Below are 19,369 nucleotides of genomic sequence, written 5' to 3' on the forward strand. Positions count from 1 at the left end.
TACCACATATAGGCAGATTTTCACCAACTAAAGTTATCTACTTATACTTTTTTGACCATATTTGATCGATAAATTTACAGCTAAGTTTGTGCAATAAATCTCCAATTCTCTGAAAATAGTATCGTACTATTATTTGTATTGGCCACGTATCTAACCCATATGACTATGATTAATCAAACGATAAACAAAGCGAAAACAATATAATTCTTGGTAAAATGTCCGAATGCGAGAATTTTTACATTTCTGCGCAAAATATGCTGATTACGATTTGCCTAACATGAATAATGTTGATTTTATCGGTATACATTCAATTTTCAATTTTCTCAATAACCAGAATTTGCCCATGCCAAGGATACTCTTCTCTGTACCTCTCTTTCTGCGTTGGCCCCACTTAATGTCATCGGACTTATTAAATCATGGGAGAGAATTTTCTCAAATTTTAATCACAAAATTTGTAAACAGAGTTTTTATTTGAAAAACACTGAAAAATCGTCTTAAATTCCACAGTTCTTCTGACAGCATCCAAAAATTTTCCAGCTCCGTTGAAAAATTCTAAAAATTGAATCATAAAATCATACATTTTCGAGTCCTGCTTCCCCATCAGAAATTCTGATACGTGCCCCCTCCCAACTGTCTCAAATAATTGTAAGCACAACAAAGCATTTAAATTGAAGCGATTGAAATTTCAAATAAATTGTTGTTCAAAACTGGCTAAAAATTATGTTTCGAATGGGCCAGCCCAACTCCCATCGCATCTTCTCACACATCAGTAGGTAAATTAGACCGAAAGTTTAACCTAAAAACTCCAAATGAAAATACACCAAGGGTAGAGCACCAAACAGTGACCGATGATGAAATTTTTCAATACGAGTCAACAAGATGATAAACGAGCTTTCTTATACATGCGTCTCATAGCCTAAGGAGGCCCATGAAAAATAAAAAACATAATCCTACATACGAATAAGTAACACACACAACACGTATAAACTACCTACATATACAAAAGAATACCCAAGGTGAAAAAATTCCAGGTACCGATACTTTGTCAGCTGAAAATCGAACAATAACGAGTGCAAAGTGTTACATCCAAATAGTATTTCCTAAGCATATGTAAAAATCTGTAGACAGCATTAATTACCTCGCTAATGAACCAAAAGCGTACGCGTAGCCAATGGCAAATATTCATACGAGTTCGGTTCGTTAACCGTAATTCAATCAAATGCACTTCATGCAGGCGTTTCATAAATTCGACATTCTGACATGTCCGAATCAACTAATGATAAACGATCTTTGGTGTGGTGGCACGAGGTCTGAATTATGCGAAAAATAAATCTAATACAATATAACAGCTTCCTAGGCATTACAATACGTCTCATCTTGGATGTATTTGCTGCAGATAGGTAAGTAAGTGGAATAATTTAGAATTGAACGTCTACATAAAATTTACGATTTTTTTTTTTTTTCATTCGAAACAAAATTGTGAATACTGATTGGTCATCAATCCATCAATTTGCTTCGGCTCGTCCAAAACCCTTATTGTCAAAAATTAAGAAGAATGGTGAGGCTCAAAAAATGATGAAAAATCTTACACGTGTATCAATTTTAAGACGTTTGAGTACGCTGAGATCAAAAATGATTTAGATTTTGACAATTATGGAGGAACCAGACACGAGTGAATATTTCAAACAGAGAATGTTATGATAAATTTATTTCAATTTTCATTTATTTTCAAGAACTAAGTTTCAAAAAAATTCAACTTTCCATCCTCTAAACGGGCCTTTGACGAAATCAGAATAATTTAAAGACCTTTAGAAGGGTATACGTGTCATCATTTCCAATTTGAACACCATCTGCAAATCTTGATCTTAAAAGTTCACGCAATTCAACCTAATCGACATCAATCCTTATTTCAGTCTAGTTTTATGACACCGCAGTATCTCCATTAGCGTTCAACTACGCACACGTTCAACGCCAGCGGGAGATGAATCCAATCACCGTACGTATCCCGCAGCTCGTCCAAGTACAAGTAAAAAAATCGAAACATCCGAAGGTACACAATATACATAATACCGACTCGTAAAATAAAAGAAAGATGAAAGAAAAAAAATCGTAATAAACTTACTAATATGATCCATAGGTATTATGGCATTTGCCTCGGACGCACGGGTTATTACTACATTCATTAATATCTTCGGCGCAAGTTTTACCGGTGAATCCAGGAGCGCATGTGCATTGGTAACTATCATTATGGAAAGCGCATGACGCGCCATTTTTACACGGTATATTAGCGCAATGATCCTTCAGTTCGCAATGAGCGCCTGTGAAAATAATACCAGAGAATTAGTTGAAAATCGTGATCTGACTGAGGTGACATTCGTTGTATGCCACAATCACAAAATAGGGCCAGACAGAGGAAAAATTGTTGGATGGACGAAAACGTAAACATTGTCCCATCAGAATTTTTTTTCATCTAAACAAGCAGCTTTTTTCGTTCAAAATGGAATTTTTCTCAGTTTCTTCTGATTAGAAGGAAATGTTTGCAAATATCATTGCTAGCCACCCTGCCATCAACGAGGTGCATTCTGACACAAAATACTCGAGATCTGATTCCAAGCTTACTCACCATATTGTAATTTGGCTCGAATTTTCAAAAATTCTTAAAAACTGCTTATATTGATGCTTTAGAGTGCACCCTTTATTTTGTATTTGACCTTCTACCCCTACCCCCTAAAGCTATTGCTCCGGATGAGAAAACGATCCAATATTTCTTATTTTTCATGTAGGTACCTGAAAAAAGTTGTGCCAATAGACCTCCTCCTCTAAAATCCAATTTATCTCAAAATTTTCTATTTTTGGAGTCAAAAAATTTACTAAGTAATCCCATTTTCAAGAAAAGATTTCCTCCGGTATGAATGCCTCAAAGTTGAAAAAAAAATCAAAAACTAAATTTATGAACATTTTTTGAAAAGTTCTTTTTTTAATTTCAGAATTTTCCAAAACAACCACATTTTCAAAGGAAAAAAATCATCCTCGAAAAAGTTGAAAATATTGAAAAATTGAAGTCTGTAAAAAAATTGTTGAAAGTTTTCTACTCGTATTTCTAGTAAAAGCCCTTCCAAACAACCACCCTTTCAAGAAGAACCCTCCCTCGCCCTTCTCCCTCAATGTTGGCTCCTATAACATTAGTAGAGTCCCCAAAGTTGAAAAATATCAAAAAAATGAATTAAAATTTTCAAATAACCTCTCATTTCCATGAAAAAACCTCCCTCAGTCCCCAAGCAATATCGAGTAGTCCAGCTTATCTACGAGTAGTTAAAATAACTGGTTTAAAATTTTAAAAAATAAAAAACTGAAAACATAATTTTTGAAAGTAAAATTAAAACTTGATGGAACAAAAGCTAAACTTTGGTTTTAAAAAAAGGTCTCTCATGAAAAACATACTCGAAAAAAATTCTCTACGAGAGAAAAAACCTCTTTCCAAAAATTGTTTGTCCCGAAACAAAATTTGTTCTGGACCTCAACTTTTAAAAATCAAATGAACTTCATTTTTGAAGGAAACTTCTTTCTTGAGAAAATTTTTTTGAAGAAACTCTTAAAATAAATTTCTCCAATAGGCTACATTTTGTTCATAAACAAAATTATCAATTTTTTGGGGAGGGGAGCTGGACTTCTTCATTGGGGAAAACTTGTTTGAAACTTGCAAACTTTTTCTGTAAGTTGGATGAGTAGGAACATATATTTTTTCAAATTTCTAAAATAGAAAGCCCTTCCCATGAGGCTTTCGAAAGTATTCCACCCAAAGGCCAGAGCCCATTAAAGATCAATTTTTCCAATATCGAATGGTTTCAACAATCTGGATATCCTCTAACCTCCTTCTTCGTCCCCCCCCCCCCCCACAACCGGTCAAAGAACAAATTCTACCAATTACGAAAGAAATACGTACCTCTAAATCCGGCAGCGCATGTACAGGTATACTCTTGCAAATTTTTCAAATTGCAAGTTCCGCCGTTCATGCAAGGCCCGCTGTCGCAAGCATTCGGCACTCTAATTTCGCATAAAGATTCGGTAAAACCGATAGGACAATTGCATTGGAAAGTAGGACTAGAAAGAGCGCTGGTACGGACTTCGCAAGAGCCTCCATTTTGACACCGAGGCTCGCGTCCTGTCGTACACGGATTAGGAAACTGGCAATATTCGCCGACGTACTTTGACGTGCAACTGAAACAGAAAAAAAAATCAAATCATTAATATTATCGGTCATCATCCAGATAGAAAAATACAAAATCCCTGCAGACATATTATCGTAAGTTTATAATCATCGATAATCCTTTTTTAGATCGCGATCTGGGCAGGGGAGGCAAAAAAAAACACAGCCATTAGCGAAATTTTTTTCTTTTTTAATCGGGCGAAAAAAGAAGAGAAAAAAAATCATAAATCGCAACGTATAAGGCAGGCGCGTATAAAAAGGTATGTACGGCGAAATGTTAGCAATAATAATAAATCTCCGAGCATTTGTTCCACATCGTGTTCTTGGCTGCATAGCAAGTAGCGTACTCGAGGGGTAAAACTGTAAACTTGGTATAATTCTTGTAGAATACGCGATGGGCAAACCGCCATGGAAAGCATAATCGAGTACAAGCTCGTGTAATTTATGTTGTTACATGTGGTTCTCGAAACCAGTGTTAGGTCACGACTGTTGTATCTTGTTTATGGATACTTAATGCCTACTGTGACCGTAATGAATAGCGACAACTCGCACTGGCTAATATCAAAATCACCTCGACGACGACGCCGGCCGTCTTAGAGGTACATCCAACTATCAGCTCCGTATAGTCCCAAAAAAAAAACTCTCCTGTCATCTCCCTCTCTGGACTAATTCACGCAGCGGATACCTCTAAGAACGATAATTACTCGAGTGCGTCTGGATATATTTGTAGGTACTTTGCCTTTCGTTGATATTACACTTGCACCATATCAACACTTAATTAAAAAAATTACCGCAGTTGGCACGATTTTTTCACACAGTTTACGTAACAGTGTTTCTCTCTTACCAACATACTATATTCTCACTTCACATACATGCACATCATATCTTTAGATATCCTGCCATCGGCCAAGCTGTACAATGAACCAAAAAAAAAAAAAAAAAAAAAAAAGAATCTGAACCATCGATTGAACAGACTGCTGTGCGTAGGTAGGAGACAATACCTCTGTCTATGTAGATGTACTAATGGTAACTCCTATAGCAATACATCTTGTATATGCCATGGACGACGATCTCCTTCGTTCAATATTCAGTTGTTCAACATCCTGGTCAAATTATTTCAAGAGGTTTTTTAACCGCGGTGGATCGATACACCCGAGGATATCACGAATGATTTTTTTTCAACGTTACGACACGCGGTATCGATGCGAAGAAAAAAGTACATAATAATTACCTCGGCTACCATCTCCCATTATCTTCACAAATATCAGTTAAGTGAAGCAAATTTCATCGCAGAAGCCTTTCATATCTTAGTAACTTAAAGAGATAGGTTGAGTAGACAGGTATGACCGTAGAATACTTTTTACTCTTTTTTTTTTGCACCAGCATCCACTAGAAGAGAACGCAAGGACAAGCCAAAAAATCCAGGTATATTTTATAGTGTGTATAACGAACAATTTATACCTGATTGCTTGTAGTTGCATTAATAAGATATGGTCGTCGTTAGTTGGTTTAGATCGACTTACGATGAATTACAACGAAGCCACGTAATTAAAGCTCGAACCCTTGTTTAATCCTACGAAGAAAATGAAGAACGCGGTTAGCGCGAGCGACCAAGTCGGTTCTAAAAAGGCTATGCTGGTAGCGTGCCTTCCAATATAGACATGAAATCTAACACGAGTCGAGAATTTCCTGAAGAATTTTTGTGGTTCGAATACCTATACTATACCTCAAACCTGTAGCAATTCGAACGAAGGAATCGCACACGAGTTTACCACATCCCATCATCATCATCGTAATCAACAATGAATTATCAACCGGGCGTTTATTTGCAAACCACTGAAATCAACTGGTATAAGTATAACCATATTTTATAACGATATGTACTAAATTTTATTCAATGTTCGTCTTTCAACCCCTACCCAGTTCTTTTTCAAGTATTTTTCTAACGTGAAATTGAAACAAATCAGATCATAGATCTCTAGATGCCGACAAAATCCGCAGGACTGTAATAATAAAAGGGTTAGAGTAAGTATAACGCAGTGTACATATACATAGCTACCTATCAGTCTAACGAAAAAGGTTCTCAATTGGCCACCATATGGCCACTTGCAATTGGAAAAACACTCGAGAAAGGGTTAAAAATTCTGCAATTGAGTGGTTTCATTCTTATACCATTATTTTTTAAATTGCAGATGGTAAAAATAAATGATATGAGTGCTTTAGCATCGTAGATAAGAGAGAAGAGGTGAGCCATGTTGAGAGGGAGGGGGTTGAGAATTTCACAGTAATTCAAGAAAAAAATTGGAGCGTAACATTTTTCAAATTGATGTAAAGTTGGAAAAAATCGTCAAAAAGCAGAGAGCAAGTATTGGAAAACTTGGTCGATTTTATACCCTCGTTATACCATGTTCAAAGCTGTGTGTGGCTCTTCGGTGATTTGTGCAAAATTAATTTTTCAATTATGTCATCGAAATTCAAAATTGAAACTCATTTCTCTTGAAAAGAATTTGGTTTTTAATATTGGTTACTAATTTTGAAAGAAATGAAGATTTCTTAACAAAATCCGCAAATCAGAATGCCGAATTGTAGAACATTTAATTTTTTCCAAATTTTGGTCAATTTTATTAAAATTTCATCATTTCTTTGGTAGTTTTCAATAATTTGGGTAATGTCTATTATAATGGGGTTTGTGGTTATACATACCTATTCATTTCTAAGAGCATCAAGATCATCAGAATTCATTTTCGCCTTCGATCGTTAGCCCTATAATTTCTCATTTCTGTTTGTGTTTTTTTTTTTGCATTTTTTTTGAGATGAAAATTTTTTCAACTTTTTTTTTGATTTACAAAATGCAATTTGCCGAAAATATTGAAAAAGAAGAAATACATAGATGAGAATATATTGTAGATGATCATAAAATATACATATATGAATCAATTAAATTTTTTTCGTTATTTTACTCGACCCTGCTTCGATTTCTCTGCTGAATAAAGTGTTTTTCAGATTTTAACATCTCTCCGTTTTCCCTACCGTTGCCTCGTGAGAGATGAGAACGATTTGAAAATCTTGACATAACATAAAAACTTCAAATAAAAAATGAATCTTGAAAGTTAGTTCACAAAACTGGGCTTTTCCACAACTTTTTCAGCGCCAGATCTCATTTTTCTTCTGTTAAGTAATTAATTTGTGATAAATAAATTTTTTAAAAAACTTTCATGCATCTAAAATCTGATTGTCAATATTCGGCGCTCAAGATCAGGTCAAAGGAGAGGAATAGCCGCCATAAAAGTGATGTTGGTTTGGTGGCAGTTTGTCCTCAAATATTGAAAAATTGATCTTCCCATAAAAACGATCGAATTTCGGGGAATTTTTTTTTTCAAATTCCGACATTTTTTTCACCTTCTAAGTTTTTGTAGGAATATTCCTAATATTGGAGAGAAATGCAATTCACAAACCTAATTAATTGAGATAAACGCTATAATGAATTGGAAAAATGTCAGAACTTTTATCATTTTCGCCCTTTCGATAATTTGGTGAACGTTGTTCCCAAATACACCTCTCATCTTGCATTTTTCTCTTTCAAAAATATGCGTTTCAAAAACATCGTGGAAACCTCACGCGATTTTGGCATGTCATTCTACCATCAAGCTGAGAACCACTAACCTTCCTATCGCAAAATCACGTCCAGCGAGTTAAAAAGACAAATAATCAAGCGAATTGAACCCGAAACTAGGCATAATATTACCTTAACATTCACATTTTTAAAAAACCTGTAATTTTAAACGAATAATAATAAATTTTAAAAGAAAATAATATAAAATGGTCAAAACGAAAATGCTCACGGCTTTTAAGCAGTAAAAATAAATTATAATAATAACAATAATAATAATATGTACAACATGGAACTTCATTGATGGTATGCGGTGGTCTTAAATGTTACGCACAACCTCTTTATGTGGACTGGTTAAACGCCTACTACACATACATACGAGTATAGCTAAAGGTAGGAAGGTGTATACCTATGGAGAAAAGAACACCGAACACCGCTAAATCGATACATACCTAATAGCCTACTCTTACAGAGGAATATATCAAAACGATCTTGAAATCTCCTTCATCTCTAGACTTAGGCTCATCTTCAAACAACTTTTAGTACAGATACGATTATTGTCAATCCAACTCCGAGTAAGTAAAAATTTCCTCCTTACGTACAATAACATTACCACATCAGCACGCAATATTTACACATACGTATAGGTGGGCCCTGCACTATACACGACAACAATGCGAACGTGAAATCCATCTTGAACCGTACACGGTCATTATATGTGCTGGCAAAACAATAAACCAACAGCACAACAGTACAAAAAATTCCCAGCTACGTAAATTGCGTTTACAAAAAAAAATATATAAAAGTCGACAAGAAATACCGAGAATCGCGTAATCATTTTCACTGCTACATACTCGTAGTCGTACTCGCGACCTCTTCCAAATTACGAGAGTCGACTGAGTAGGTACCCGTAGACTTGAAGCATGCGGCTGGAGAAATTACTCATACACGAGTGTAAAATTTTCGCTTTTTTATCTAATCGAGCCGTTCGAGGCGCGCTAATTAAATGCTATTCGAATAATGCCTGTCATTTTTTAGAAGAGATCGACCGACACCGACGACGCGACGATGCCAGCAACAGCGAAACAAAGAAGACGGAAGACGTGCTTTGAAATGACATCCAACGAGCTGCATTATTGTAAACTATGTATTTGTACCAAAACTATATAGTTACATGTCACGACTCCATGTGGACGTAACGTACTTCGCGAGATGATTCGCCACAAAAAAACCAAAAAAATTGAAGAAAAATTTGCCGAGTTTTTCTTCTCAGCTGTCACAGCCTTACAGGTGCAGGCGGTATCGATGTTACTTTCCTTAGATGAAAATTTTTCGCCGATTTGATCGAGCATGGTGGAGATTACGATTAAATGAACTTGACATTACACGCTAACTGTCGAAGTCGATGTGGAGAATATTAAATCTCATGCAACAAAATCCGATACGCTGACTATTTAATTATGTAATTTAATACGTCGTTGAACACACCGGCTCTGGGCTGTAATGAGACATTACGTCGAAAACTATATCCTTTCCACCACCGCCGCCGCCACCTCTACATCATCATCATGGCCTCAATCAGCGCCGGTATAGTCTTTTTGTCGTTTTTTTCTCCACCTCTGTACTCCGTAGTGTTTCTTGAATGCACACCGGCGCGTTATACCGGCTATGGTAATATTCATTAGAAACGCTTACCGAGCGCGAAAATGAGCGAATTTCGTTATTTGTTAACATGGTCGATGATAGTCTGGCTTTTACGCGCTTTACCAGGCGTACAGTTCAGTCTAGCGAGATAAGGAGATCTTCATCGTCCCTTCGAAGCGATAAATTACTCGTTACAAAGATACACTGTGCAAGTACCATCCCAGCTTGAGCTACCGACGAAAGTTCAAGCGCGGTACGTTTGGTTCAACAAAGATGACGAAAAAAAGAAAAACACACAAATCAGCGCGTCAGCTAAATCGAACGTGTCAGCAGATGCACGTGGGAATGATGACGATGACCGCTCTGCCGCATCGCGTTTGTTCGACCATCATCGAAGACTCATCGCCGCCCCACCGGCTATCTTTTTATAAGCATTAAAAATGTATACTTATGATGCATATACCTATACTTGGAGGTATCTGGCATGATGCAAAATCAACATCGTCCACCGTCTTGGTTGCCGCTTGCTGGATCTCGATGCTCGATGCTCCTCACTTCCATCCGACAAACTATACAACCTTCAAGGTTAACATATGGAGGTCGTCGGCTTGGGCATGGTATATCCTCGAGTAATTATTCGTCGCACATCTTCCATTATCCGCGAGTTATTTAGTTCAATAAGTATATACGAGTACGTGAAAAAGACAACACCTTCTTTTTTTCATTCTTTCGTTTTTTTAAGATGAATTTCCTTTTTCTACATTGACGGTGGCTGTCTTCTGAGGGGTGGTATTATGGTGTACTCGCACAATTGGAGATGCAGGAGTACATAGACCTGAGGACTTGACTAATCTAATAGGTACATCTTCGCAGAGTTGAGCTCTGGTAGGTATTTTGAGAACCACCTCCACAGCAATGAAGCAACTTGACCAAAAATTTATTAAAATAAAAAGGGCATCGGGCAAATCACAGACTTACGAATTGCAGAAATTTCTGTTTTTCTACGTAGGTGCGCGAAAAATGGGAAACTTCATCCTCTAGGACCCTCAACACTTAGCATGCGTCCTCACTCTGTGAAGGTTGCCTTCTTGGATGAATATGTTCGAATTTCTGCAGATGGTCAAGAGGTTTTTTCAAAATTCGAAGAGAAAGGGAGATTCAAAAATTGAAAAAAAAAAAAAGAGTTCTGCGCCAGATGTATATTTTTCTATAGACGATATGAGACCAAAGTGATTCAGATTTTGTGCTTAAGATGAAAATATTCTTACAATAGAGGTTCCCCAACCGGAAGAAAATTATTTGAACCGAACAAACGAATCGAAAGAGCATGCAAAAATACATCACCAGCCATTTCTGGCGCTAGAGTGCAATTTTTGATTTTTGGTGCATTTTAAAAATCAAGTTTCTGGGCAAAAATAAAAATTCCCCCAAATTTATGTAGAAAGCTGAAATTCAGTACGCATCATATTTTTAAGCCCCCCCCCCCCCCTCCAAATCGATTGGAAACGATTTTCAACCATTTCGAGCAGTTCTGGAGCCTCCAGCTACAAAATGTTCCCCAAAATACTTCAATTTCGACGTGGAGAATCAATTGTGGGTGGTTTCAAAAGGTTTTGGAGCCTAAATGAACGCGTTTTTAGGTGCTAACGCTCATTTCCACAATTTTCATGACAATTTTTTGGGCAACTGGAATTACCAAAAAATTTATCGAGGTCTTAGAACTGCTCGAAACTGTTTGTCTGTTTGAAACTGTTTTCAGTCGATTCGGCGGGGAGGGAGGGTTCGAAAATCAAGTGTACACCCAATTCGGCCGATGATGAATTTTTGCATGTTCTTTCAATTCTACTTGAATTTTTCTGTCAGTTTGAATAATTTCCAGCTTCCATGTCAAAAAATATTTTTTTCAAATTTCAATGTGGATTTTGACAGCTTTTTCTCCCAAATTTGAAATTTGGGACTCTTCAACTGCGAAATTTGTAAGATGTACATAGGTAAGTGCAATGGAGTTGAGAAGTTATATTTCGCATTTTGATCCAAATTTTAAGAAGAAATGATGACAACCAGAATAGGTATACGGTATACGAGAGCAAGAAAGGTGATGTATTTTCGACCAAACAGCTCAGAATCGGATGATTTAATTCAAAATTACTTCTAGAAAGCAGAAGGAGGCACTTTTCAAGAACGAAAAAAAATTTCAAGCCCATTTGGTACCTCACAAACCAGAATTGTTCGTCATCCTTTCTTGTAACATTGCGTTTTCAAACCCCGAACAAATGGTTATGTTTCCCACCATGCTATCGTGGGAAGCTGCGTTGCGGCGCTTTAAAGCCATCTTTTTTTAACATGGCCCCTGCACCACGTGTTAATTAAACTTATCGTCATGAAATTTTATGAATATTATTTTTAGACAAAAATGGCCATGGGAGGGGAAGAATGGCTCGACTGAAAACATATTCTTTACACGACAATCATCGTTCACATTTTCAAATACGCGACACTCGTGAAGTTCTAGGAGAATCCCTGCAGCTAACATCATTACAAGAGATTTTCTCTAACCAGGACAATGCAACAAAATTTTGAACAAATCCTTTGCCTGGCGAGTCCTGCAAGTTTCAATACTTTCAGCTCCCCTCCTCTTGCATGAAATGGGCTGAAGTATTTCAAAATTGCTCTAAAGACAACTCCAACAGCCTCTCATTAAGTTTTTCACTAGAGATTCCAAAAAAAGTCATAACACTTTACAAATGATGAAACAAATCCGTTATCATTTTAGCCACCTTAATTGTCCTCTAATTTTCCCTTTTATCGTCGTATTACCTGAATACAAAGTTATTTAAACCCTTCCCGAAAAATATACTCGTTTTTCTTCCTTTTCAACGATGTTTATAGATACACATACGTCGAGTAACAAGATAGTAAAAAGAGATACGCCGATGATAACATTAATTACGTTCATGTTCAAAGTTTCGGCATATAGCCGTACAATTTCACTACCTACTACTCGAAGACTACCTACTATTACTACCATTTTCGTACACATTATCCACATCCTCGAAATAATACCGAAAATCCTAGGTGCACTATACTTTTTCCATTCATAATGGGCGTGTATTCGAAACAAAAAAATATCAAAAAGTCGACGCGGCGTGAACATCGTTCGAAACCCGATAATTATGTAATAGGTATTTCTTATTTTTTCGTTTTTTTCAATATAATACGCATCATAGGTAGGTACATATATACGACGATGTATGGTTCTTTAACCCATATATTTCATAAGGTAGGTTTCCGTTCCACCGAATAAGCGGTATTATTAGATAGCATATAGATGTACTACCTATATTATATGAAGATCGAACGTGTACGTAAAAATTGTCTTTATATGTGTACTTCTACGTCAAAAGGGCCCATTCGGTCGGTGCCGAGAAGGGTGTAGATTTTATTTTTCAAAAATCGGTACAATCTTCCAAAGTTTTCCAATTGATTTAAATGGCGCGCGAACATGAAGCTTTCATGGACAGCTTCACACTCAAACACTGTTGGAATCCACCGGAGAACATTGGAAGCTTATTTTGATTTTTGAAAAATAAAATCTATACCCTTCTCGGCACCGACCGAATGGGCCCTTTTGACGTAGAAGTACACATATTCGGATAACATTTATACTACCTCTATGCTACAAACATATTAATCCTTTTTCGCCGACTTGATTAATGCTGCTCCTTCTTTTCAGACGTCAAACGACCACCTTAGCGAATAACTCGCGCTGGAAATGTCTTCTTTTTCTCCTACTTCTTGTTGTGTCGTTGGGTCGTAGACCCTACCAAAGTAGGTAAGTCGCAAGTCGGAGTCGCGCGTTACTTCAAAGTAACTTAATTACCTTTCACTCGAAACAAAAGACTTCCACCTGATTTCCCAGCGAGGTGTCGTTTGATTCTAAAATAAAAATTAACGCTCTTCTTTTCATTTTGAAGTTTTTTTTTTTGTTCTTTTCAGATTCAATGGAGTCCGCATTTTCGAGATCGTCATCTGTTCCTGGTTGTCATTTTTATAATCATCAATTTCATCTTGAAAAACCTCCCAGAAAGCTCGCAGATTAAAATACAATCAGATTTATTGAAATCTATTTTCATCATTTTTTCCATTTTGGTAAGCAGAGAAAGATTATAGAAACATAGGAAAATCCAGCGATTCGACGTCGATCGGTCAATTTTGATTATTCAGGGACCAATCAACTTTTTATCAACTTAAGAAGATTCAGCAAAAAATATGTCACTTTGGGCTTGAAAAATTTAACCCAAAGGGCACTCAATTTCAGTGAATCGATTATCGATCAATGTCAATGTTGAATGAAAAAATGTGATAATTTTTGAAAATAAGAAACAAACACTTGATTTAATTCTCATCCAGATAAGAAATCGCATCATTTGAAAAATGGCACAAATTTGATTTTTTCAGAAAACGAAACACCCCTCGCACAATCTCGCACAGTAAACAAATCACACACACTTATCTCGGATCATCATACAGCAACGTAGTGTGTAGGTGCCTGCGCAACTCCCTAGACAAGCAGAAGCACACCTGCTTAGTAATCACAACTACCGACCATATGCTATGCGAACACCTTTCTTCCGATAATTCATACCTTCATGGTGCAGCTTTTACACCGATACCATTCGACCGAATGACATCATGAAACGCTCCAGCGACGTCGTTGATAACTTGGTAAGTCGCACAATTCACTAAACTCACATCACGAGTTAGTCATAAGAAATTCTGGCCTAAGCATACAAGCTGGTACCTTACCTACTCCTTCGAAAATATACGACAAGTAAAATGACACATTCGCAAATAATATACTACACAGTACACATTGTCATCAAAATGTGCAAATGTACGTATTACGTTGAGGTAATACGGTTTCTAGGAAACACAAATAATAATGTATTACAGTTTTGTGATACCAGGCTTTAAAAGAAGGCTGGTCAAGTCTTGGAAAAATATTTTCATATTCACACGGTTGTATGTAGATAATCCACATTGGTGTGTATTGGGGACAAGGTATCAACCAGAACTACCAGAAGCAAATCAAAACAACCCCAGTGAAAAGGCAAAAAATTATCACTGTTCAATTTTGCCATCAGAGAGAGTAGTCTAGGAAAAGTTATAAAAAGATCCTGAGACAGAAGAATTTTGAAAATTATAAAGTCAACCCCATCCCATCCAGGACCGATTTCCTCAAGGGAGCAAAATAGGTTGAGAATTTCAATTTTTTTTGGTAAAAATTAATCAGCATCAAATTCTAAAATTTGTGTCACGTTGACTTTTGGAAACATGGAAAAAAATTCAGTCAAATTTCTGACATTATGCCAGATTTCGATCAACTTTGAACTTTTAAGATACTTAGGTATGCTGACTTTTGAAACTTGAAAAAAAATATATTGTTGACTTTCTAATTCAATTTCATCAATCCTACCACCACCACGACACCACACGACTGGACAACCCATACATTTCGAATAAAAAGGAATTAGGAAATAAGGAAAAACAAAAATGGAAAGTTCAACATGGCTGACAGATAACTCAATATTATGCAAGCGCGAAGTGAATGCACACAAATAGGTACGAAAAGCGAAGGAAAACTTGAAAAAAAAAGACGACGACGACGACGAAAACCTTTAAGAAGGTAGGTATAATTCAAAAAATACCAGGTGTTACCGACAGTTACTTGTAATAGTTATGATCAGTCGTTGTCTAAAATCAACGATGCAGAAACAATTTACTTACACGGACGTTAACTCATTGCCTACTGAGTGAATAATGAACCAGTTTGGTGTTTTTAAACAATTCTCTTTCTGAGCACCGAGCAATAGCTGAGCGCTTAAAATAAACAAGACAAAAACATTAAGCTTGGAAAAAAATTTGATGTTGAAGGCTTCTTTTATACGTACGTACGTACAGACGGAGACGGAGATGGCATCGTGGCGGGCGTACGTACTAAGTACGTCTACGTACCGTACTCTACACGGTATGGCATTACGCCTGGCGAATGGCGAACCGCTCGCTCCGGCTCCTCTGGTCAGCTTGGGCGCGAAAAATCATCATCATCAACTCGTCATAAAATTCATATACCGTTAAGCGTCGAGCTGCGATTCTCGTGTAAGAGTTGGAGTATGTACTAGTAGGTACGAGTATATAGTCGAAACGTAATAATAAATGTACGGATTACACCTGACAACGTATACCGGAGTGTATACTGCGTTCTATTTTTCATCCATCTCATCGTCAATCACGTGGCTGTGGCTGTGGCTGTGGCTGCGGGCAAGCGAGCCAACGAGCGCGGCCGCGGATCAACGCGTATGTACCGAAAATTACGCCCAACATTCACCTCTTTCTGGCTCTATGGTACGCTATGGCATGGTATGGCATCTACCATCTACCTCTCTTTCTCTATGTATGTATTACCTACAGTTACCTTAGCTGCAATCTCTCCAAACACCGTATAGGTATACTATGCATATAACAATACAGCCTCATATACGCGTTCTCTCTACCTCACCTCCTCGCTTGCTCCTCTTTATACGTATCCTATACCTATTCACGCATACGCCTCTCTATTGCAAACTGAAAAATAAACAAGAATGTACGTCGGATTAAGGCGATACAACTGTACGTATTATAAAAAGCACGATGTCGATTGTCGAATGTGTGTACCTAGTCTGCGGTACACGATGTGGCCAAGGTAAGCTAAGCAGTACATTACATAGGTATACAGTGTAATATGTTGGTATAAATTCGACGATTTAACAAGTTTAATCCTTAATTGACATAGAGATGGTATATTTCAACTTTCAAACGTTCGTACATATATTGCATAGGTACGCGAAACGATTACACGAATATCAATTTGACAACAGACAACAAGATGAAGATGCGCCTTTCTCATGTCTCGCCTAAATTATAAGCCAACTCTAGGCCATCATCGTTCGTGCTCATATAGCGCCGCCGTCCAGCCTCATCCATCGCCCAACACACGACAACTTCATCAACTCGGGCCCGGGCCGAGAAGACGCCCGACCATCGTAAATTCTGGCGCAAGCAAACCACGCGTATGAAATTTCCACCTTTTGTCTGCCACTTATTCCACCTCGTTTTCAGAGGCATTGACAAAAGTTCTGCGGGTAGCTTATCAAGTGATCCATAAGTTTTCCATCGCCAAAGATCAAGTTTTGAGAAAAACTCGATATAATTTTCGATTTTTGATCCCATGTGATCTGTTCAGCCCGGATGGAAAAATCAATTTAGTTTCGAAAATGAGCTTCCCGATTAAAAATCGATCATGATCGATAATCGATTAATGGAACCCCAAAATCGATTCATATTCGATTTTCGATCTCATACGATCGATAATGCTCGGACTGAAAAATTGATTTAGCTTCGAAAATAGATAACCCGATCAAAAATCGATAATCGATTAATCGAACCTCGAGATCGATATTTATATTCGATTTTCGACCTCATATGATCGATCGTGCTCGCACTGAAAAATCGATTCAGCTTCGAAAATAAGACTACCCGATCAAAAATCGATAATCGATTAATCGAACCTCGAGATCGATATTTATATTCGATTTTCGATCTTGTGTGATCGATCAAGTTTGAAAATGAAAAATTCATTCAGTCTCAAAAATTAGACTTCCCGATCAAAAATTGATTTATCAAACCTTGAAAATCGTTTTCATTGGTCAATCGATTTTTTAATCGTTTTCGATCTCAAGGAGTGATCGATTTTTCAAAGATGATCAGGAGGTCCAGCTGATTCGTGAAAATTTAGTTTTCAAATGACAGAAACTGATCATCGATTGAGATCAATCAATCGATCAGTAGTCCATCGTTCATCTTGAAAGTGAATCTTGGATTTTATCACAAATAGATAACCAGAATTTGAGCCATTGGTTATTCTCACCTCCCGCTTTTCTTCCCCTCCACCCACACAAAGCAAACATTTTCTGTCCCTCTTCACGTAGTATAGGTTTACTCTGATGATAAATTAATCACCAGATTTTTAGGTATTTTGACGAAAGACGTAGGTATAATAGCCAAGTGTGAAATTTCCATCGATTCACCTGATGATGAGATGGACGAGCGAAGCACGAAGGCGGACGAGCTGCGCTCGCTGCGCACCGTATAAAAATGTTACAGATAAATTAACACGACGGACCGCGACCAGCTTATTACATGAACGTCGCAAGTTGTTTAACAAACAATTCCCACGGTTTCCGAGACGATGCCTGACGCTACTTGTGCAACATGTCACACACACGAATCGGCCAACCATAACCATAATAATTCCGCCCTCTCTACATATGGTAAAAACAAGGGTTAAGCTCTTCGAAACGCCTTCCAGAAAAAAATTCCTTCGTACGTGTGTGTACTGCGTATCGCTGTAGAATAATAATCCGGAAAAGCGCAATAAAAATCAATCCTATGCACGTTCCCTGCGCCACTACACCTCATCATACATACGATACCTATTAACTTGCATAACCTTAGAGGAAGACCAAGAGGGGAACAAAATTAAATCAAGCCTTTACAAAAATCACGGAAACGAGTACCCTTTTTTTTTTTGGTAAAAAAAGAGTAATAGTTCCTATTTCAACGCGTGTAAATCCTTCATCATTTAATTTTTTTGAAAAAAAGCAGATGTTGGCGAAAAAAAATGAGGGTAAAAATCAAAACCACAATGTTACTCCAAAAACCGGAAACACCATGTGACAATTTTACTCGACGAGGCTTAATTGACGATCTTTGTTTTAGTCGGCTAAATTAATTTACTTGTAATTGCGTTTCCTTCGCGTCGTCGTGAAGCACTTTTCTCTTCTCCGGTTACCTCCAATGATGACAAAACGGTGCATCATCGTAATGTAATTATTCCATTATCCAGTTCCCGTTCATTCAATTAGCACTGGGTAATTGTGAAAAATTTGTCAAGTTTGTTTGTTGTGTAAACGTGCAATCTTCCTCTGCCTACTCCTCTCTTCGCTTCCTATCCTCGTCTGTTGTTCATCTCGCGAACGCGTATACTCTTTAATAACCCATAACCAGAGCCGAGAAAAAAATCACTTCTTTGACGCCGAACGACAGCCAAACAATTTTCTTTACCGTTTTAAAACTACCACAATGTATCAACCTTAATAGGTACAGGTTTTTGGTAAACGTACGAGTTTGGACCACCTTTAAACCTATATTTTGTCTTCCTCGCGGTAAATTGAAACACGATGAGTAGGTTTGTAAAAATCTAACAGAGGTAATTTTGAACCATCGTAGATCGAGTAAGATTTAATAGGTATCGAAATGGGATTAAACTCTGAGTAGGTTTTCTATTTTGAATAAATTTTTAGCAACATGGCTCGTAAATTTCCATTTTTGCCAATTTAAATGGTCAAACGATATTTTTTCGTTCGAGGATGGCTCCACGTTGACGGCAAATTTTCCATTTTATGAGGATAAAAATTTTAAATTTTCAATCAGTGTTAGGCTAATTTTGATTAAAGTGAATATACTCGATCGATTGAAACGGAATCACGATAAATAATCAAAAATAATTTTAATCGATTTCCTGCCCACTTGACAATAGATTCGCCGCCCGAAAAAGCCGGTGAAAAAGCCGGCCCAAAAATGACAGTAAATTTGCCGGTAAAAAAACGCCAGCCAAAAGCGGCTGTTTAAAGTGGCTGATTAATTCATTAAAACGTCGAAAAATCTACCAAGCTACAAAAAATTTCTAGCCCAAGGTAGGATCGAACCCGCGACTCCTGCGTGGAAGTCCAGAGCGCTCACCATTCAGCTATCACAGCAACAACAAAATCTTCGTTTTCAAGTGGTATACATGTACCGCACTTCGTACT

The 19,369-nt window shown here is 37.3% G+C and overlaps 1 protein-coding gene across 2 annotated transcripts in view; it reads right to left on the reverse strand.

The window, feature by feature from the left end:
* N (neurogenic locus Notch protein) overlaps positions 1-19,369 on the reverse strand; it is an 87,106-nt gene that overhangs the window by 27,343 nt on the left and 40,394 nt on the right. For both annotated transcript variants that reach the window (XM_065344372.1, XM_065344371.1), the window contains exons 3-4: positions 3,944-4,218; positions 2,123-2,318 (exon numbers count right to left, since the gene is read on the reverse strand). In XM_065344372.1, coding sequence (XP_065200444.1) covers positions 2,123-2,318; positions 3,944-4,218 — 471 coding nt within the window. The remainder of the gene's footprint in view (positions 1-2,122; positions 2,319-3,943; positions 4,219-19,369) is intronic.

The sequence above is a fragment of the Planococcus citri genome, chromosome 1 (assembly GCF_950023065.1).
Source record: "Planococcus citri chromosome 1, ihPlaCitr1.1, whole genome shotgun sequence".
Taxonomy (NCBI): domain Eukaryota; kingdom Metazoa; phylum Arthropoda; class Insecta; order Hemiptera; family Pseudococcidae; genus Planococcus; species Planococcus citri.